Here is a 23,461-nt window from a genome sequence, read left to right on the forward strand (position 1 = left end):
CTAATAATGGAGTTTGGGAGGGAGGGAGGTGAGTGTGTGGGCAAACGTGAATGGCTTGTTTGTTTGGTGAGTGGAGAAACTACCAAATACCGATGCATGGTTACTTTTTCTCAAATTGATGTTCTCTTAAATATGCTTTTACTGTCTCACTTTACAAGGGCCACAAGGGTCTAGACCAGTGCACAAGCCAGCCAAATGCCACGCTCCACTAAAACTTGTAGAATCTACCATTTTGTTCAAGTTCTGCAGTGAAGTCTCTTTTCTTTTCATTCCTTACTTTTTTTTTCTTTTCTTTTTTTCTGCTTCTCTGTCTGTCTTTTATTCCTCACACAGGCATCAGCCAATGTTTCCTCTAGCATTTTGTGAAACGTGCCAGTGGTATAAAGGGATCATGCTTTGATATTAGAACCTGTCCCTTTTTGTAAATTCTAGGCCTCCTACTACTATCAAATGCATCAGCCAAAGATGAACCAGCAGGTCACGTGGAAAGAGCACATGCTTTAGAGTCAGAAAGACCAGGGTTCAAATCTTAACTCTGCCACTTACTAGCTGTATAAAATACCCAATTTATTTGCCCTTCTGCATCTCATTTTTTCTCTTCCTGCTGTGCTATAAAGATAATAATAGTTAGCTTTTAGGGAGGTTTGTGAAAAGCAGATAAAGTGTAAAGTATGGGCCAGGCTCGTAGTAAGTTTTCCATAAATAATATCCATTTAAAATAGTATTTTGCTAACTTCAGTGCATGTAATCATTGTGAATAGGCTTTTTTCTTTGATGGTGCCAGTTTATTTTTTTAATTTTTTTTTTATTGAAGTATAGTTGATTTATAATGTTGTGTTAGTTTCAGGTGTACAGCAAAGTGATTCAGTTATATATACTCAGAATATATATATTCTTTTGCAGATTCTTTTCCCTTATAGGTTATCACAAAATATTGATATTGCTCCCTGTGTTATACAGTAGGTCCTTGTTGGTTATCTATTTTACATACAGTATGAATAAGCTTTAAACTTAAAAAAATTTTCAGAATTTCAGTAAAGCATGAGGCATGAGGTTGCCTTTCAACCATATAGACATGTGACTGTTTTTCAAACCTAAGACAGATACAGATTCACCCAACTAAGTAGAAGACTTCCCTGGATAGCAAATCAGAGAGGGTAACTATGCAATCATTTGTGTGGTTGACCTGAGGGAAATGGGCAAAAGCCAAAAAGATCTCTCTGACTGCATGTTCTCCTATAATTCATATATGTCTGGTGGTTGTGTAGTTATGATTTATCTATTAGAGTGACAAGAGTAAGGATATAGCATTCAGAGGGTTATTCGAAGTAAGGGTCGGGTGGAGGAGGCTCTGAGCTTCCAACATCCCAGGTAGGCTGTTTTGCAATTTTTTCCATCCAAGGATGAGGGGTATCATATGGTGAAGAAACTGATTAGCCCCAAGTTTTCATCAAAGTGTTTAAAACAGAAAGAAACACTAAATGTGCTGTAGCTCAATTGTCTCGCAGGTAAAGAGATGTAAGTCAGAAGTTTAAGAGAGACAGTCTCAGGGGTGCAGAAGTAATTGGTAGCCAGGAATGCAAAGAGGTGGTTTTCCTTCACAGTGACTGGAAATGTGGTTTTTGTGCGACTGGCTGAACCGGATGGAGATTGAAAGGTCTTCTCTCATTCCCTCTTCAGTTTTGCCTGTGATTTCCTGGATGGTGACAGTTCCTTTGAGTGCTGCACCATAGATCCCCTGACAGGCTCCCACTTTGCCTGTCGCCGAAGTCCCAGACTCCTCACCAATGGCTACTACATCTGGACTGAAGACAGTTTTCTCTGCGACAAAGATGGCAACATAACTCTGAGGCCCTCCCAGACCAGTGTCCTGTACAAGGAGAACTTAGTCAAGTAAGTAGAGGAGGTTAGGTAAAAGGATCTGAAGTCCAACCCAAACGTTAATTATTCATTCATTCATTTGTTCATTCAACGTCATTTATAAGGAGCCCATTACTGCTCCAGATAGTGGAAACACACAGGCTCCTAAGGGGCAGGCGTGGCCGACATGAAAACAAAAGAAAGTAATGAAGCGATACAGGTGCCGGGAGAGAAGCCTGGATAGAGGGTAGCAGAGGGGAGAAGGAAAGGAGGCCCATTTTATTTGGAGCGACAGGTTAATACAAGCTTCCTAGAGATGAGGATGATTGACTTGAGTCTTGAGAGGTGCAGGCTGTTAGTTAAGATAGATGTAGGAAAGAGGACTTCCAGAAAGAGGGAACAGGAATGGCGTTCTAAGATACCCTGATACAAAGTGAGAGGAATGGCACATAGTTTGGGAGGGCTACCACTTAGGGTGGAAAGGGCTGCTCTCCCAAGAGAGGAGACTAAGCCCAGAAGCAGGGCTGGATTGAGGAGGTTACATTCCAGCCTAAGAAGGTTGGGCTTTATTCTGTAGATAAAAGAGGAGCTATTGACAAATTATCAGATTCATCCTTAGCAAGATAACACTGATTACAAGGTAGAAGATGGATTGTTGGGAGTGTGGATGTGTGGGGAATCAAAATCTTTTGGAAATGCAATTACCAAATCACGTCACCACCACCCCCTTCCCCTTGACATACTTCAGTGATCTCCCTGTGCTCTTATGTTAAATTCCAACTCCTTCACATAACAGTCAAGGTTATTCATTATCCGCCTTCTTTTTACCTTTCCTGACTCATTTCCTAGCATGACTCAATATGAGACTTCTTGTTCATATATCCCAGAAAGGCTCCCTTGACTCCAGATTAGCAATACCCCTCCTGGTGCTCTCAAAGCAGCCTCGGTTAATGCGGTCAGAACACACATCCACAGAGCACAGTAATCAAGGGCAGACAGGATGGAGCCAGACTGCCTGGGTTTGCACCCCTGTTATGTCACTTACTAGCTGTATGACCTCAGACAAGTTCTTTAACTCTTTGTGCCTCAGTTTCCTGATCTGAGAAATGAGGTAACAGTAGTTCCTACCTCACAGGGCTGTTCTGAGGATAATGTGAGTTACTATATGTAAATCACTAAGAAAGACACCAGGCACATGATGAGGTCAGTGAAAGCATTAGCCGGATCTGCATTATTTTTGCCTTTCTCCCATACTAGATTATGAACTTTTTTGACCCAAGGTTTTGTCTTTTATCTCAATATACTTGACATTGATCCAAGCACCTGGCACACACAGAAATTCAAGAAACTTCTCTGGAATTAACGGAGGAAACAAGTGAAATGAGCTTCACGGACCTGCGTGGTAGAGATGTGCCCTGTGCATCCATTTTCACTAAATTCTCCGCCTTGACCTTGAGTTGACTCCTGCTCATGATTCACTTGCTACTTTCATTTCTCTCCAGAATATTTAGAAAGAAAAAGAGAATCCGCCGTTCTCTTTCTTCTCTCTTCAACCTCAGTACGTCTGAATCTTGGCTGCATGGAAGCATCTTTGGTAATGCTGACTCTTCCGCCAATGAGGACGTCTGGTTGGAGGGGGTCAGGAGGCTGGAAACAAACCATTGCAATGAAAACGGTGAGTTTGAACCTCTTTTTCCGTGGTGAAATTTCCAAATGGGCAGTAGCAGCCATGTGGTCCTGGACCAATGTAAAATCCAGAGACGACAGTCATTTTGATGTAGAGGATGAACCACGTTTTAAATATTCACCTAAAGTCCTCTCCATGCTACTTATATAATCCAAATGCATTTATCTCCATGTCATGCAAAATAGCCTAATTTCAATGTGTAAATTATTAAGTTGATAATACCTGGGACATATTTGCACATCTCCAATGGATCTTTTCCGTACAGGATTTGGGTGGAGAAAGAATACTGGAATCAAGGTTCGTGTCCTAGTTTGGGTAGATTGTGATAGTTACTTAACTTTGCTAAGTCTCAATTTCCTCATTTTTAAGACAAGATATGTATACATAGTTATAATAATGTAATACATATATATAATATCTTCCTGTTGAAATATATGTTATATGTATAATTAGATATATCATTATACATATTATGTAATACACATTATGTAATATTAATATATCTAAATATGTATGTATAGATACATATATACACATATGTATGTAAACAGTGATGGGAATTCAAAGCCTATCTTGAAGATTATGTGGAACAATGAATGTCAGGCATAGTTCAATGCCTGGTACTCAATAATTTGCAGTTATAATTATTTTTATCACTAGAATGGAAACCAAGGGTATTTATGGGGCACCTACCATCTGCTAGGCACCGTGCTAACACTGAGAATAAAAGGGTGAATACAAATATAACCCCTGTCTCTAGTTTACTGGGGCAGGGGTGTGGTGAGACCCGGACCTTTGTTAAATAACTGCACAAATATAAAATAATAATTATGGCAAGTGCTATGAAGAAAAGGTATCTGATGTCCTGGGAGATTTGACCCATTCAGAAACTCAGGGAAGGCATCTCTGTGGAAGTGGCGTTTGAGCTGAGTTCTGGACAACGAGGGGGGCGTTTGGGGCAAAGGGGGAAAATAGGAGCATTCTGGGCTCAAGAGACAGAAAAGGCTAGGGTCTGGGGAGTCTACTGAATAGGTTTGCTGGGTGAGGAAAGACCACATGCATGGTTTAGGAAGATATTCCGTTTAAGTTCCTTTAGGACATCCTGGGGCGAGTCAGAGGGACGGTCTGAGTTCGAGCTATACGTCTGTGAGCCATCTCAGTCTAGGTGGTCACTGAAGCCGTGGAGTGGATGAGATAGATCAGGAGAGAGTAGAGTTGGCTAACAGAGAGCCTAGAACGGAATTTTACAAATCCAAACGTTGAATGGGTGAATAGGACAGGATTAGCCTGCAAAAGAGATAGAGAAGAGGCACCCAGAGAGGCGAGAAGAAAACCAGGAGAGTGGCGTGTGATGAAAAGCAAGGGGAAACAGTGATACGGGAGGGAGGGAGTAGTCAATGGTGGCAAGTCATGCCCCAAAGTTAAATAGGATGCGACTGGTATCATTGACCTGGAGGTTGTTGGTGGCCGACTGGAAGAGGCAGAAGAGAAGCAGAAACAGGGTGAGGAGAGTATGGGGGCAACGCAGTGGAGGCCCGGGGTATTGAGGGCTCTTCAGGATGTCTTCCGGGAAGGGAAGGAGGGAGACCAGGTCCCTTACATACACGCATTGGACCTGATCACACTGATCTGCGCTGTTTCCTGAACACCACGCTCTTCCTCAGTTCTGCCGCTTCACTCCTGTTGCTCATATGCTGGGATTCGTTCATTCATTCATTCATTCATTTGTTCACTTGGTTGGGAGATTTTATTGAGGGCCAACTAGGTACCAGGCATCGTTCTACACACTGGGACGTATCGGTGAACAAAACAGACAAAACTATTTGTTCACACGCAACTTGGATTCCTTGGCAGGAATGCAGTGACGTAAATTACGTAGCATGCTGGAAAGTGGTAAGCAGTGTGGAGCAGCAAAGGAGGAAGTGATGGGCATTTCAAGTTTAGGTGGGGTGACTGGCATGGCCTTCCTGAAAGTGACTTTTGAGCACTGACTTAAACGTGGGAGTGAAGCATCTGGGGAGAAACAATCCGGGCAGAGGAAATGCAAGTGCAAAGGTTCTGGCCTAGGAGCCTGCGAGGGGCTGAGTGAGTGAGGGAAGAGAGGTCAGGATCTCAGAGGTCTGTGGGTGGCAGCCACTGTGGAAGGACGGTGAGAGCTGTGAGACCATTTCAAAGGCTTTGCTCTCCGCTCCGAGTGAGAGGAGAAACCGCTGGAGGATTTTGAGCAGAAGAGTAATGTGATTCAGCTTACATTTTGACAACATAGCTCTGGCTGCTGTGTTCAGGTTAGATGTAAGGTAGGTATAGAGGGCAGAAGCAAGGAAACCAGTGAAGAGGTGTCAGAGTGACTCAGGTGGGACAGAATGGCAGCTTGAAGTAAGATGTTAGCAGGGTGGCGGTGAGAATGGGAAGGATTCTGGATACATTTCGATGGTAGAGCCAACAGGATTTGCTGACCTGGGCTGAGAGAAAGAAAGAGAGCAGTCAAGGGTGCTTATTATATGCTAAGCACTTTATGTTCTGTCTTGTTTATGTTATTTATGTATTATATTATTATCTATATATTACCTTGTTTATGTACATTATCATGTTTAAACACCTCAAAGTCCCCTAGGAATTAGGTCATGTTATCATATTTATTATCATTATGATAAAATTGAAGTTCAGGGTTAAGTAACTTGCCCATGTTCATTTAGTTTATAAACAGCAGAGTTGGAATTCAACCTAGGTCTGTCTAGTTTGAAAGCCCAGCCTTTGCTCTATTGCCAGTAAGGGTTTTCCTCTCCTTTCCAGCATATACCTCATAGCCCAGGCCCAAAGAGCAAGCAAGAAGAGTCACATAACACAACCATATAATAGTTTAAAGATATGGTCCTTACATGTCCACTATTTTTCTCAACCTGCTTCCTGGGCAGACAGCTCAAATACTATATTATTTTTGTGAAAGCTCTTTGATTTGTAGTAATTATAGATTCATAAGAAGTTGAAAAATAAATAATACAGAAAGCACCTGTGTACCCTTCACCCAACTTCCCCTGCTGGTAAAACTTACTCAGTAGTACATTATCAAAATCAGGAAATTGACATTGATGCCAGACCATTAAGATTTCACCAGTTTTTGTGTGTGAATGTGTGTGTGTGTGTGTTACACTAGATTCATTTTAAAAAATAGAGTGCTTGTTAAATGAAGAAACAATTCCTTATGTTAACAAACTAGTAATTAAACTGAGTGTATCCTAGTTCCCCACAATAACAAGGATGTATAAACAGGACAAAGATAAGGGAAAGAGGCAGGGTTGTGGTGAGTGGGCCTGGAATGATAGACTGAAGATATCTGAAGAAACTTCTGCGCCATGTTGAGGACTTTGGATTTTATCTAATCGATCAAGGATATTTTAGAAGCCTATTTTATTTTATTATTTTTTATTGAAGTAGAGTTGCTTTACAACGTAGTGTTAGTTTCTGCTGTACAGCAGAGTGAATCATTTATATGTATACATATATCCCCTCTTTTTTAGATTTCCTTCCCATTTAGGTCACCACAGATCATTGAGTAGAGTTCACTGTAGGTTCTCCTTAGTTATCTATTTTATACATAGTAGTGTATATATGTCAATCCCAGTCTCCCAGTTCATCCCACCCCCTCCCCCCCTTGATGTCCATAAGTTTGTTCTCTACACCTGTGTCTCTATTTCTGCTTTGCACATACACTCTTTTTGATAGTCTTTTCCATTGTGGTTTATCATAGGATACTGAATATAGTTCTCTGTGCTACACAGTAGGACCTTGTTGTTTATCCATTCCATATCTAATAGCTTACATCTGCTAGTAGAAGGCTCTTAAGCAAGGCAATGACACAATCAGATTTAGATGTTTAAAGATTGCCTTTACAGCACCATGAAGTGAAGATTGGACGGAGGTACCTAGTGGGAACTCAGAGGCAATTAAAACCAACTGGCACACCAGGCACAGTGGCTCTGGAAATAGAGGGAAGAGACTGAAGGAATCTTTTTCGAGGTAGAATTGACACGCTGGTGACAGATCGAATGTAGTGATGAGAAAGTGGGAGGAATCAAAGAAAACGGATGTGTTTAATTCGGGGAACTGCATGAAAAGTTCTGCCTGTCACCAAGGCCTGGAAGACAGTCTGGCCAAGTGATGAGGACGATGAGCTTTTGAGCTGAACGGACCTAAATTCAAGTCCTTGAATCACCTTCTCCAACCTGAGTGTTCTTGGGGGGAAGTAGGTTAACAACTCTGATCTTCTATTTCTACGTATATAAAATAAGAAAAATAGTAACATGTGGAATTGCTGTGAGGAGGAGATGCAATAATTCATGGAAAGGACATATTAGCACAGGGTCTGGTGTCCTGCTCAATATGAATTAGCTCTAAAAAGGCAAAAAGGAACAGATTGGGGTCAGGAAAAGAGACCCTGAATTCTGTTTCTTATGAGTTAAATTTGTAGTACTTATGGGAAGTGGACAGATAGCCAGTAGGGGTTTGGAAGTGTAAGAAAAGAAGTCAGGAGTAAGGAAGGATCTGGATATTGATTTGGAAGCCAGTATGAGAAGTAGTAGATGTCTTTGGAATAAAGGAGGAAAACAAGTGGATGAGCAGAAAGGAGAGTTAAGAAAGGGATTTAGGAGGTTAAACAGAAGCTCCAGTAATAATTATCCCTAATAGTAATGAGTGCTATGGACCAGCACCATTGCAACAAATCCATTATGTTATGTCATCACTTCTCTCCAAAGTCTATGAGGGAGTATTAGTTGTGTGTGTGTGTGTGTGTGTGTGTGTGTGTGTGTTAGGAACACAATGTAAGATTTACCCTCTTAGCAAAGTTCTAAGTATACAACACAGAATTGTTACCTATAGCCACTGTGCTGTACAGACCTCTAGGATTCATTCATCTTGTGGAACTGAAATTTGGACTACTGAAATCATGCAGCATTTCTCCTGCTGTGTCTGGCTTATTTCACGTAACACAATGTGCTTCAGGTTCATCCCTGTTGGTGAGGATGTGGAAAAAAGGGAACCCTTGTGCACTGCTGGAGGGAATGTAAATTAGTACAGTCGCTATGGAAAACAGTAGGGAGTCTCCTAAAAAAATTAAAAATAGGACTACCATGTGATCCAGCAATCCCACTTCTGGATATATATTCAGAGGAATTGAAATCAGGATCTCAAAGAGTTATCAGCAGTCCATATTCATTGCAGCATTACTCACAATAGCAAAGATAATGGAAACAATCTAAATGTCCATCAGCAGATAAATGGGCAAAGAAAATGTGGCATATACATACAGTGGAATGTTATTCAGCCTTATAAAAGAAGGAAATCCTGCCATTTGCAACAACATGGAGAGAGTATTATGATTATCCCCATTTTACCGAGGGAAAATCTAAGGCAGATTAGATACTTTTCATGGGACCATGCAACTAGTAAGTAGCATAGGCTGACCTCAAACCGAGGCATCTTGAGTATGTGCTCACTGTGCTACACCCAGGACAGGCACTGTGGGGAAAGTTTCTCAGGCAGAGGACCAGAACAGCATGATGCCATGAAAGAAGAGCATATAAAGAAATGACTAAGGGTGTGCCGCTTGGTAAAGAGGTCAAGTGTCCTGGAGCCTTAAAGAAGTCTCTGGTAAAAAAGTTATGCACGGCATCTTCAATCAGAAGGCAACTAGAATACAGCAGAAACTAACACAACAATGTAAAGCAATTATACTCCAATAAAGATGTTTAAAAAAAAAAAAGGCAACTAGAGGTGATCCTGCCAACTCTTGGCATCCCTGACAGATTGGCATGGATACCTACAGTGAGGAGCCCTCTTTACTTTTTAATTGAGATATAATTCATATCATAAAGTTTACCATATTAACATGTACAATTCAGTGATTGTTTTAGTATATTCACAAAGTAGGTTATGAAACCATGACCACTTTCTAATTCCAGAACATTTGCATCACACCAAAGAGAAACACCGTACTCATTATCAGTCGTGCCCCATTTCCTGTCCCCCTACCCATTAGTAGACCATTAGCCTACTTCCTGTCTGCATGGATCTGCCTATTTTGGACTCTTATGAATTTTTCTTTTTCTTTTTCTGGAGGAAAAATTAAACCTTATTTATTTATTTATTTTATGGCTATGTTGGGTCTTCGTTTCTGTGAGGGCTTTCTCTAGTTGCGGCAAGTGGGGGCCGCTCTTCATCGCGGTGCGCGGGCCTCTCATTATCGCGGCCTCTCTTGTTGCGGAGCACAAGCTCCAGACGCGCAGGCTCAGTAGTTGTGGCTCACGGGCCTAGTTGCTCCGCGGCATGTGGGATCTTCCCAGACCAGGGCTCGAACCCGTGTCCCCTGCATTGGCAGGTGGATTCTCAACCACTGCGCCACCAGGGAAGCCCCAACCTTACTTATTTTTAAAAACCAAAACACTAGGAAAATATATCACAGCCTTGAAACAGCAAAGAGACAGGCTATATTAGCATTTCAAGTAATTAAGTTGGTAAAAAGACAACAAGGTCCTAATCAAAACGATAAGGTGCCAGAGCAGGGGCAAGAACACTGCATGTTGCGATGGTCCTGTCAAAAGTGGTGTTTGGTAATGGTTGGGGGTCTGCCCTTCTTTTGCCCTGAAGGAATCACAGCTCAACCCTGAGTTGCTTACTTTTACTCCCGTGACCTTCGTGTTGCCAAAGGATTGTCTCAATAGAGTTCTGTTATTTCAGGGGGCAAAGTCAGCAATATTGGGCTTAGGCTTTCATTCCATTCTATTTTATAAAAACCAGGTTTTTCCAAATCCAGTACTTCATAACTCTCTTAATTTCACTGTTCTTTCCTGGATACTAGTATACAACACAATCAAAACCCCCTTGCCTTTTAAGGGTGGGCTGCATCTTCCTCTCATTGGTAACACTGCTGCAGTAGTGGTTTGCTTCTGCTGACCTATCTTATGCACTTGGAACATCCATCTCTTGGTCCTAGGCTGACTTTCCGGAACACATGGGGCAAGTCTCTTCTTGGTTCTAAAGCAACGTTTCCCCAAAGTGTGGGTGAGGCGGCAGACGCCTCTAGGACACAACAGTAGTGAATGTTGAATCTCTCAGTGAGACAGAAGCTCTGACTCCTCTTCCAGATCTCACCATCTTTCTGATAAAACCAAGGAGAAGGGCTCAGATTAGAGCCTCAGTTGCTTTAAGACTCTTGAACACTCACTACTCTCTTTTAACAAAGAACAGGCTCAGAGCTTTCCCCTACAAAGGTATTTAGTGCAAATTAAATAAGGTCTCATTTTCACTGTACTTGTTTTTATATTTACTTTTTCTTTAGGGCATTTAAATGATTGATATACAGTTTCCTTTAAAGTAAAAGACTAACGTGAAACAACTTAAGAAAATATGAAATGGCTAGGAGTTAAGAAGGCTCCGGGATGTGGCAAAAATCAGGAAAATGATGCTTGGATGCCTAAAGTTTGGGAATCATTGTTCTAAAGGCAGAGTTTCACAAATTTGTAAATTAACATCTTGTTTTCCCATAGTTGCCTCTTCAAAATATGTCCAAACAACCTTAAAGCAATTGGACCACAGCAGCACCGCATGTGCATGAGGTATCTTGTTAAAATTCTCATGGTTTCCAAATATCTTCTAAATATAACAAATCAAACCACCCCCCTCCAAATCAGTAATTAGTCAGCCCGGGTGCGCACACACAGGACTTTGAAAGCTCTCATTTCTGCTGTCAACTGTAATCAAATCTTCCCCAGACTTCTTATTTTCCGGATTTACCCAAAACCCCGTGACTTTTATCAGCAATTTATTTTTCTCTGGAAACGTCGCCGAGTTAGAAGACTAGAGAAGAATTCAAAATTAAATTGTTTTGCTGTTTTCTCTCTGGGCAATGGATGCAATCAAAACTTACTTCCTCTGATTTTCTTTTGCTTCATTTTTCAGGCTAAAAATGTTTTTTTGTTGTTGTTGCCTATTTAGTTTATCCTTAGCTCACCCCTTCCACAGCTGTGTCGAGATACCTCTCCTCATTAGCTGCAATTCATTCTTTAGCCATGGCATTCTGTGGCTCCCCAGGCCCAATAGTGCAATTTGGGATGCATCCCCAGAGCCCGTGAGTCATATTGATAGAGGATCTAGGATTCATGCAGGGAGGACGAATCAGGACTTCCCGCTCTATTTCTGCCAGTCCCAAGAAAGAAAGACAAGATGACCTCAGACAAGGCACCCTCGCCTGAGGTCTGCGATTTTCTCTTGATCTAGTGCCTCTTCCGTAAATATCTTTAATGGCAACATCTGTATGTCACTTTGTGTTTCCCTCTAGAGCAAACAAATGCCCATTCTACATTGCAAGGATAGGGAATGTACTCCGGAGAAATGGGTTCATCCTTTTAAAACAGGAGTCAACTACCCTGACTTTAACTAAATCAGGAGGAACAGAATGAAATTAATATCTTCAAATATAATACCAAGGAACTATTTACTGAAATGTTTTCTGCATTATGATTCTTTCATTTATTATTAAGGTTAGAGGGAAAAAAATGTCAGTGAGGGGAAGCGTGAATTGGGGGCAAACCGTGTCTTTTCAGAGATGAAAATTCCTTGATCATTTTTTGTTAAGATTCTTTTGTGGTTTCTCTTTTTAATGTCACCTCTTCTTGTAGAAAATTCTGTGTAATATTTCCAGTATTCTACATGAGATACATTTTTCTTTCATCTCACTCTCAGTGGCAAAGCATAAGTTCAACAGAGCAGCCTTGGATGACAGCACAGGAATATTTTTACTGTTGTCACATCCTCAACCATATCTCCCCAGATCTTACTTCAGTGCCATTCATGAATATATAATCAGCCATGAAAGTTACCAGTTCCTTCTCACGTCCATGTTAATTTGACCATGTAGCTTCCTCTCTTTTTTTAAAACAGCTTTATTGAGGTAAAATTGATATATGCAGATGTATGTATTTAGTGTGTACAATTTGATGAGTTTGGACGTTTGCAAACCCCCCTGATACCATCACCAGAGTCAAGGCAACAGACATGCAACACCTCCCAGAGTTTCCTTGTGGAGTTTTTTGTTTCTGTGGGGGGTTTGGGGGAAGTCTGTTTTTCGTACTGAGAACAAAAAGTGAGATCTCCCTTCTCAACACATATTGAAGTGCATAAAATACCTCACTGACGCCTATAGCCACTATGTTCAGCAGACCTCTAGAACTTATTCATCTAGCATCACTGAAACCTTATACCTGTTGAACAACTCCCCATAGCCCCCTCCCCCAGCTCCTGGCAGCCACCATTTTATTCTCTGCTTCTCTGATTTTGACTATTTTAGATACCACGTGTGTAAGTGGAATCATGCAGTATTTGTCTCTCTATGACTGGCTTATTTCACTTAGCATAATGTCCTCCTGGTTCATCCACGATGTTACAAATGGCAGGATTTTCTTTACTCATTTGCCTATTGGTGAATACTTGGGTTGTTTCCATAACTTGGCTGTTGTGAATAGTGCTGCAGTGAACAAGGTCCAGGACCTCCTCTGCAACCTGATCATTACTGGATGCTCTGCTTGTTTCACTTTCTACTGTTTCCTTTTTCTATGGCAACCAGCAGGGATGCTTCTACAGATTGCTTTGTCAAGAGGCAGCAAGTTGTGGGTGGGAGGGTGGGAGGGAACCGGCAGGGTTGGCAGGAATTCCCGTGTCCAGAAGCATCAGTTCATTAGCTCAGTATCCAGGCCTGTCCTGTGCATTATAGGATGCTTCACAACATCCCCGGGTTTTATTTCCTTAGATACCAGTGACACCCCATCCCTTCTCCCCTGCTCAAGTTGTGACAACCCAAAATGACTCCAGACATTGTCAAATGTCCCCTGGGGAGAGAAATTACTTCTGGTTAAGAAGCACTGTTATTTGAGGACCCCAAGTGTCTCTCGGAGTTCCACAGTCATTCCCAGCTTCCAAAACGGGGAGGGTCCTCTCTCCCATCTCTCACTGCTGAGTGAGCACTTCAACACACCAGGTACCTCCTGTTACACTCATGCTCCAAGTTGCCCTGAGGATAAATCTTAGCTCCTGAGTGAGTGCGACCCATGAGGCCCTTCGTGATTTGACCCCCTCTTAGCAGTCCAGCCAGAACCATCTTCCAGGACTTCCTGTCTGACCACGTAGGAGGCCTCCCTCTTCTGGGAACCCGCCACGTTCTCTCCCAGGCTGATGTCTTGCCTTCTCCCCCTCTCCCCTCCCCCCCTCCCCCCTTCCCCTCCTCCTCCCCCTCTCCCTCCTTCTCCTCTCTGCCTGGCCTGCCCTCTTCCTGCTGTCTCTCTGGAAGCACTCCTACTCATCCTTCAAGTTTCCACTTCAGCACTCACACACTCCCTCCTGGGCTCCATCTGGACACCTTCTGCCAGGCTTCCACATAGCGATGACCTCGGTGCCTCTTAGCTGTGGGCTTGCGTGGCTGTCCCTTTCCAACTGTGAGTGGGGCACAGCAGTATCTACTTTGACTTCCGACTCCCAGCCTCTTGAACTGTGTCCTGTGTGCAGTTATACAATAATTCCGCATTGAATGAATCAACGGATCCACCCGCCCCGGGGCTCATGAAGCTTTTGCCTTCCCCTCTACCCTGACTCTCCTTCCTGAACTCTGGCTTGGCATCTTCTCTGGGGCTGTCACCTGTGGGCTGCCTTAGTCACTTTATGATCCAGACATGCCATGAAAATAGAGGTTAGGAAAAAAATATCTCTGCTCGTTCAGTTCCAATTCTCTGTCCTTCTTGAGACTATTGTTATGATCATTAGTCACCGAAAACACACACACACACACAAACACACACAAGCACTGATCCCTTCTGCTTTTCCAGGAGGTGGTTTTGACTGTTCTCTGACGGATAACTGGGAGTCAGAGAAGCTAGATGCAGAGTCTGTGAAAACCTCCTTTTCCAGCCATGTCACCTCTCGGAGTCCCGGAGAAAACTCCCACAACCTGCCTCCTCAGTCCCAGTTCACAGCTTCTGAACATTTCCAGGAAAACATTTTGGATCATCCAAGTGAGTTTTTTTTTTTTTAAATCTTTGCCACACCCCAATAATTCTTCCTTTCAGGGCCCAGAGATGCCTAATGTCCCCTTAGGTGCTGATATCAGCCTGTGCCCATGTGATGCATTCGCAGAGAAGGTGATTGATTTGGAGGTGTCACCTTTGAGGCACCAGAAGGACTGGGTTTGCAGTGTTATTTATTTTTTAAAAACCCTGAAGACATTTGGCAAAATGTTAAGCTTGGCTAAAGCGGAGTCGTGCGTACACAGGTGTACATTATTATCATCTTTCTACTTAGCTGTGCATTTGACATACTCTATAAGAAGAAAATGAAGGGAAGAAAGAAAAGAACGTCCTTTCATGCTATGCCCCCAGCAAGGAAAGTCAAAAGATATCAAGGCATTGGTATTTCCTGTCAGTAGTAAATCTGAAATAAATTCAGCAAGCATCTCCCTTAATTTCTAGCTTGCTAATATCAGATTAATCATGTTTGCACACAGTGTCGCCTCAAGGCTCTATCTTCAGCTTGCCAAGGTTCAAAGTCCAGTGCCCATTTGTTGGCTGGAACTCAGAAGCAGTTTATCCAACCCTCCAAAATTTCATCTGTAAATGGAGATAACCATAGTGCTTACCTTGTAAACGACTAAAATAATCTGTGTCAAGCACTTAGCATCGTGTATACTAAGCACTCCAAAAATGTGACGTTATGATTACATAAGATTGAGGTTAAACGGAAAAATAATATCTTCTCTTTGTTTGCCTTCCCCAAATCATGAATATTTATTTCACTGACCACTTCTTCTCCCAAAGACCAATATGCTATGCTTTATTTTGTTCCCAGTGCAGCTATTAGATAAGTGTTGAGGGTTTTTTAGTTCCCTTTCAAGGTGTTGGGATGACAGAGAAAGCAGTGTTTATTTTTTAGACGGTCTCCCGGTGATCAACACCTACTAAGGCTTCACAGCCACCTCCTCCAGGGAGTCCACCCTGTTTTCTGAGGAAGAGGTGATAAGTGACCCCTTTTTGTGTTCCTCCATGCCCATTTCCTGCACTGAGCTTGCATGTTTACTTTTGTATCTCACCCATCATGCTGTGAGCTCCTTCAGGATGGGCACCATGTCTTAGGCATCTGTAGATTTTAAACTTACCCAGGTAGTGCTTGGCACAGAGCAGGGGCTCCATGACTGTGGTGGACCAGTTAAGTGTGCTATCTCCATTTTACAGATAAGAATACTCAAGTTCTGACAGGTCAAGTAAGCCTCTGTACATGTTCTTTGTTGTATCTAGAATGTCTCCCACGGGCTATACCTGGAAGACCCCTACTCTTTCTTCAAGGTACAGTTCAGAGGAGACCGCTTCTGTGGGGCCTTCTCTGCCCCCTGCTGGGGGGTTGAGGTAGCACTTGGCTTCCCTGAGATGCCATAGCACCCAGCACCGTGTATCTCTCTCTCTGTTGACGCCATCTTCCTTTGCCTCACCTGGCTATGAAGCCCTGAGTGGACAAGATCTCCATTTGATCCTATTTTATCTCCTTCACATGTAGGTTTTGAGTGTGCAGGCTGTTTCAGGTGATGGTTCATATGCTAGGGATATAGGCGTACATGGCATCATCTTCATCACTCAGGGCTTTTTGAGTTCCAGCGGATCGCAATCCAACTCAAAATGGATTAATCAATCATTGAATGTATTGCTTCATATTATTAAAAATTCCAGGCAAACATTTCAGGTTTCTGTCAGTCTCTACAAGTCTCTTTTCTTCTGTGTCAGCTTCACTCTTTAAAATGCTACTTACTACTCCATGGTAGTTTCTGCTGATTCTGTACCTACAACTTCCCATGTTCAAGGCCAGCAGAAGGAGATTATTGGCTCCTCAAGTTAGGACAAAAGGGCAGGTTTCCTTGGTTCTGGAAGGGTCCGATTTACATGGCAAAACCAATCCCTTTGTCAATAAATATGTAAAGCTCCAAATGGCTTGGAGTGGATCAAAGACTGGGAGGGAAATCAGTCTGTCCATGGGGACCATGTACTAGGAGAAGGGGAGAGGGGGCTTCCCAAGGAAAATATGGGCACTGCCACCAAAGAACAGCAAATACGTGCCGGCTATTCTCAATAGTCTGGTGGGGAATTATAGAGAAAGAATACAGCAATTTTAATTCAGTGTGAAAAGGTTGTTGATGGAGACAGGCCTGAGGTATAATGGGATTATAAAGAGGGAGAAGCTAAGGGCCAAGGGGGAGTTGAAGGCATCCAGGAAGGCTTCTTGAAGGAGGTTACACTTGAACTAAGCCAAAATCAATGCTAAGTGAACGGCTACTGATGGAATGAATCAATGAATACCTTGTCCACAATCACACAATGCATATCTTTATAGAACTTGAATTTAAACCCAATTTTCTTTCAGTATTCAAGTCTAGTGATCTTCGCAGTCAAGCTAGACTTATTTCTGTGAGAAAATGGGTTTCAAATTCTACATGAAATCAGAGGAGGCTAAGAATAGAAACACACTTTAGAATGATGGTTGAGTGTTCAACTGAACCCACAATAACTTATTTAAATCACAGTATACATGAAATACTGTACATGTGCAGTGACGTCATTCACAACTGCTATATTTTGCATTGCCAGTCTCCAGTGTTCTGCCCGCATTATGGACTAAGTAGGTTTTTGTTAGCTGACTCGATCTCCATTCAGAGCACAAATGGCAAAAATAAACGCGTTCATAGCTCAAAGTCATTCCAAGTTTTAAACAACTATTTAAACAAAAATTGAGCTTTTGAAGCATTTGGCAAAGATTAAGCTGAGGTTTGTTCTATTTTCCTTTAGATCTTTATGTGGCAATCCTTAAACTAGCTCTGATTCCTTTTAGGTGATTAGAATAATACTCAGGGTCACAACTGGTTTAACTCTTCCATTTATAACTTCTGGAGGATTTGCAGTCATTTCCACTGTGGCTTAGTAGCACTGAAATATTTTACAATAGCAAAGAGTTTCGTAAGGACGGATAGTTCAGAATATTTATTCTCTTTTTTTGCCCTTTAGAGACTCCCAGTATGCCAAGTTGCCGTTCTCTTTCCCTGCCCCATTTTAGGCAAAACATGGTGTTCTGGCTAGATGTGGTTTTTCAGTCTTGGCTCTGGCACCTCATAGCTGTGTGACCTTGGACGAATTTCATCATTTGAAATTTGGTCTTCTCATTTGCAGAGCTATGATAATGGTTCCCGCCTCACGCTTTTGTCGTGTTGATGAAATGAACTGATGTAGGAAAGCTCTTTGTGAATCATAAGTCACTCCACAAATTTGAGGCATTAATATTATTATCAATATCATCCCAGTTAGATTTCTGACATTAGCATACATTCTAAAAAGCCTTTTCCCAGCATTAAAGTAAAAGGCAAGCCCCAAACTGTTTATGTAATGTAATCATTTATTCATTTTTTTAGTGATAGGACAAAACTGATCATTTTCAGGAAATTTGTAATGAATGGCCCTGTACAACATTTGATAATTTTATCTTATTACTTATGACAAATTACTTGAGCTGACATACCTCTGAAAACCATGTTTTTGAGTTCTAATTCATTTCTTTTTATTTTTCCTATTAGAAACCAGTTTGTTACGAGAGGTTTCCTTTCAAGCAAATCTGTTTGCTGCATGCTTAATTATTTCTGCCTGTGCAAGGTAATTCAGATTTTATGTTCATGCAGTTGTGTTTCATAATTAATGAAGCTGTAATTGATTGATGATTTCCTTGCCTTGTTCCGCAAAGCATTTTAGGTAGCTCTGTGGTTAAGATTTGTTCATTTATCTGTCCATTGCCTTTTTATCTATCACCTCCCTCCTCCCATTATCTCACAAAACATACCAAAGGCAGTGGATCTTGCTAGAAATTGGATTTTTACCATGCATTATCCTTTGTTTAAATCCTCAGTGACACCCTGTTACAGATACAGTCTAAGTAACCCTACTTGGAGTTCAAGGGCACGTGAAGTCCCCATTGGGACTCCATCTTTCCCATTATATTTTTATATCCTCACATAAAATGTCTCCTCAGCATCTCAGAGGACATAACGCTCTTGCCTGGTTATAGGCACGTTTCTGTTCTACCCTCTGTCCAGCGTGTCCTTCCTATTCTTTTCTTGCCCAAGTCTCCAGGGCGGTGATCAAGTCCCATCTGTGCTAAACCCATTTGTGCCACAGGGCCTTTGCGCTTGCTATTTATTCTGCCTACTACAGTCTTTTTTGTCTGGAGAAACAATAAGTTGTGCCCTTAATTCTTTCTGGAATCTGTCCAAATGTCACATTGTCAGAAAGCCCTTCCCTGACAACCCTGTATAAATAGAATACCATTCTCTGTCACACACATCTCACTTGGCTTTTCTTCGGAGCATTTATCACCACCTGACCTATTACGTGTTCACTTGTTTAAATGCTAATGATCCGTCTTTCCCTACAAGATTGTAAGCTCCTTGAGAACAGAGACATTGTGCTAGGGCCTCATGGATACTTGTTGAAACAATGAAACAGGGATGAATGGTACCTCCTGGGGTCTTTGTGGTCCTTGAACTCCAGTCAGTAAGTGCTGCTTCCTCTCAAGTCCCTCCTGTTGATGATCAAGTATCTCACATCACATGGATCACTTGGGGGAGTTGTATTTTTAAATACAAAGTCCTGGATCCCATCCCTTGAGATACCAATTTAGATCGAGTGAGAATCCGTACTTTAAAACAGCTTCCCAGATAATTATGAGGTTTGAGAAGTATTTTTAGATCATAATGGAGCCAGAAGAACACAAAGGGGTTGGGGGGAGTCCTGTAGTTAAAAATACATTTGCAAAATTCTGCATTATATATCCCAATTTGGAGGATCACAATGTGTATTAGCATAATAAAGTCTCAGTGAAATAATGTGGTGAAGAAACCTGTTTAGCATTATTTAACTTAGCTTTTCTCAAACTTAGCTGATCATGGACACTTTTCTTTATTTCACAGGACTATTAATAAAGTGTTCCTCTTAGGTTAATTTCTGTAGAAACTCCTCCCTTAAGAGGAGAAATTGACTCCCCATCACTTGAGTTTGAGCTACGTTTGGAAACTTGCTTCCAAGCAGTAGTGTTTGGAAAGAGGGGGAAAAGGAAACTTTTCAGTTGAGAAAACTGACAAATGGTACCTCAGATGATGAAGGTCAGCATCAAAAGGGATGAGTTATGTTGATGGCAGGTACCCTTGATATGATGAGACTGGCACTTCACCTCTAGGGTCTTCTGAACCCCAGTCTAACCATGAGAAAAACCCAACTTGGAGAACACTCTCCACATTATCTGACCAGTACTCCTCAAAACCGTCAAGGTCATCAAAACCAAGGAGAGTCTGAGAAATCGTCACAGCCCAAAGGAGCCTAAGGAGACATAATGACTAAATGTCATGTGATATCCTACGTGAGATGCTGGAAAATGGATCAATTAGGGAAATACTGTAAAGTTCAAATGAAGTGTGGAGTTGAGTTATTAGTGATGCACCAATGTTGGTTCCTTATAATTATGGCAAAGGTACCATGTACTGTAAGATGCTAATAACAGAGGAAGATGGATGTGGTGTATGTGAGAACACTTTGTATTCTTTTTTGCAATTTCTCTGTATATCTAAAGTTATTCTAAAGTAAAAAAGTGTAGTTAAGTAAATAATTGGTTTTTTAAAAAAGAACTATTCCTATGGGCAACAGCATGGATGAACCTCATGGATATTATATAAGTGAAAGATGACAACAGAGTCTATATGATTGTCAAGAAAAGGCAAAACCAATCAGTTACTATAGATGTAAGAATAGTGGTTAATTTGGGGGGATAAAGTTGGAAAGATCAACAAAGGAAACCTTATGGGGTGCTGGAAATATTTTATTTCTTGCTTTGGGTGATTACAAGGGTTTATATTTTTAAAAAACCCAAAATGTGCACTTTATATGCTTTAGTGTACATTTGCTAAAGCTCAGTTTTTAAAAGTTTTTAAAATGCCTATGAAGACACGTCTGAGAAGATATTTGTCAGAATTTAATAATGAATGCTTCAGGGTGGTGGGAATTTTTTGATGACATTTTTCTTTTGCCTTTGTATTTATTTGTAATCTCTTTCAATATTCATATTTTGAGCACAAAAAACTATAAAAATATTATTCTTCAAAAAGAAGAAAATCCACTCTGTGATACAATCATCCATCAGATTGACAAAAACCCAAAAGTTTAACACCCTCTTTTGTCAAGGTTATGAAGCAGTAGGCATACAAATTTTCTCCTTTTTTTTTTTCTAGAAGTTTTATACTTTTGTGGTTTACATTTCAGTCTATGACTCATTTTGAGTTAAATTTTGTGTTAAGGTGTGATGTCTTTGTATAGGTTCGTTTTTCTGCACGTGTCTATACAATTATTTTGGCACCATTTGTTGAAAAGACTCTCCTTTTTCCATTGCATTGCTTTTGCACTTCTGTTAAAAAATCACTTAACTTGTATCTGTATGGGTCTATTTCTGGAATTTCTATTCTTTCCCATTGATCTATATCTCTATCCTTTTGCCAATACTGCAGTATCTCTATTACTGTAGTTTTATAGTAAATCCTAAAATCATCCATCTATGGTAAGTCTAAAAGAACATCTCATGTGTTGGAAATATACAATTAGTTTGCTAAGCCTGAGCAATCCTGCTGTTTCAGATGGTTTCTGGGAGGAATCATAGCCAGTGTCTTCACATGCTCCTTGGTGATAACCATTGCTTGTAAGTAACCATTTCCCAAATTACTGCTCTGATTCCTGTATTTCATTCCAGTTTGGGGCATTTAAAAATACTTTTTCTTTCTCCTCCAAGATGTTATCAAGTCATTCCTTCTCAGCCTTGCCAACTGTTTCAAAGTCACCACCCGCACTTGGTAAGTGTCGCCTGTGTTAGCATCATTTGTACAAAGACGACCACAATCTGATATCTGAGAATGCTTTCTGCTGAGTAATGGATGGCAGTGAGTACGTACAAGAAAGGTCCTGATTATTTGTCCTGAAGAATACTTTCTATTACTGCTAAGATCTGATAGTAGTATTAACCTGTCTCCTAAATTCCTACACCAAAATAGATAGAATTAGTTTTTAAGGCAGCGAGACTTAGGAAATAATATGAATTTTCAATTTTTAAATAGTTTTTAAAGGGCTTTTATAGATTCATAGCACTGTACCTCATAAATAGCTCATATTAAAAGGCTTTTCTCTTAGAGTTTCCCAAAGAGCTGGCAAACTGCCCGTGAAATGATCTCAGTTACAAACTGTGATTTCTCCACCATCTTTCACCCACTTAACGATCCCCCTATATGCTGACTGCCATAGTTCAGCATATTTCGAAGGGTGACTGGGGTCTGGGTGAGGTGCTCACAGAATCTCGAACAGCCTGCAAAGCGCCATCCCCTTGCAAAATGGATTGTGTTAATTACCCTCACTTTAATATGGCTGCCAGAGGTCGACTTCCAGAGCTTGGAGGCTGAGGTCTGCAATTCAAATTAGTTTACTGGCCTTCTCTCTTGACACTCTGTTGCCCTATTTATGAAATTTTTCTGTTAATTCTGAAATCACAGTGGGGCTTAGTGAAGATTTATTTTGTTTTGGACTCCAGCCAACATTGATTTACTGTCACGCTGAGCGATGTTTCCCTTCCTTTCCCGGCCTTCCAGGTTTCTAGGGGCGAGCATCTGGTATAGCTAAGTTTTATTTAACCTGATAGTTAGAAAATTGGGTCCTGAGGTCACCCGAGAAATCCTTATTCTTTAGTTCTTATAAATTAATGACATTTGTTTAAAACTTTTCTAAGATACCCACTTCTCTCCCTCTAGCTACGGGGCTGTGCACAGGCATATCTCACACGATGTTAACCACAGATTTGCACGTGTGCTCAGCTTTTTGGGCTGAGATGTTGCACCGGTCAGGACTGGACTAACCTATAATGTCTGAACAAAAGACTTTCATACAAAGAGTCAGTTTGTAACCCAACTTTCAGAAGTGTCAGATGGTGAGAATAGTAGAAATCCGTTTTCTTTGGGTTTTAAGATGAATATGTACAATTAATCAGAACGACAAGTATCATCTTTTTAGGAAGCTTAATGAGGGCGGAGTTTCTCAAAGCACGGCATGGGGGCATTTGCTCTATAATCAACTGGGGAGCTTGTTTGAAAAGCAGAGGAATGGATCCTGATTCCAGACCTTCTGAATCCAAATTTCTGAGGAGGTCTTTATTATTAAAAACCTCCCCAGGAAATTCTTTGCACATAAACTATGAAAGTCTTGGAAAGATGGTTTGTAAAGCCTTTACCCCTTGATTTCTAAAGTGGCATCGCTTAACCTACTAAATCTTTATTGAGAGTTTACGATGTGTTCTGTGCTGCACTGGGTGTCCAGAAATGCTCAGCAGACATTATGGAGTCTCTACTAAGGGTCAGACACTGCCATTAAGTGCCAGGGTTACAATGCCAAGGCCTCGAGATTTCAGAGTCTAATTAGAGGGACATGTAAAGGGCAAGGTGAAGTTACATTTTGAATGCAATAAGTGCAAGTACAGAGTTAGCACAGAGGCTATGGGATCACCAGGAATGATGTTTGGCTAGACCAGGAGAGGTAAGGAGGGTGGGCAGGGAAGGCAGGCTGGATAAGCCAGTATCTGACCTGCAGGTGTTATGTCACCTGTTGCTTTGAGGGCATCTCCCACTGTTCTGTGCTCCTCTTAAAAGAAATTAGATCAAGACCAGGATGATATTTCCATCTTAAACACTCTCAGCTACAGCCTCATTTATGGAACAAGATCACTTCTTTGATTACTTGTGTACGTACTTCAACTTGTTTTTCTCTCATT

General features: G+C 41.3%; 1 protein-coding gene across 3 annotated transcripts in view; it reads left to right on the plus strand.

The window, feature by feature from the left end:
- TMEM71 (transmembrane protein 71) overlaps positions 1-23,461 on the plus strand; it is a 34,991-nt gene that overhangs the window by 3,308 nt on the left and 8,222 nt on the right. For all 3 annotated transcript variants that reach the window (XM_057532383.1, XM_057532384.1, XM_007188897.2), the window contains exons 4-9: positions 1,681-1,893; positions 3,363-3,535; positions 14,419-14,604; positions 18,195-18,270; positions 21,291-21,352; positions 21,443-21,503. In XM_057532383.1, coding sequence (XP_057388366.1) covers positions 1,681-1,893; positions 3,363-3,535; positions 14,419-14,604; positions 18,195-18,270; positions 21,291-21,352; positions 21,443-21,503 — 771 coding nt within the window. The remainder of the gene's footprint in view (positions 1-1,680; positions 1,894-3,362; positions 3,536-14,418; positions 14,605-18,194; positions 18,271-21,290; positions 21,353-21,442; positions 21,504-23,461) is intronic.

This window comes from Balaenoptera acutorostrata, chromosome 17, assembly GCF_949987535.1.
Source record: "Balaenoptera acutorostrata chromosome 17, mBalAcu1.1, whole genome shotgun sequence".
Classification (NCBI taxonomy): Eukaryota; Metazoa; Chordata; class Mammalia; order Artiodactyla; family Balaenopteridae; genus Balaenoptera; species Balaenoptera acutorostrata.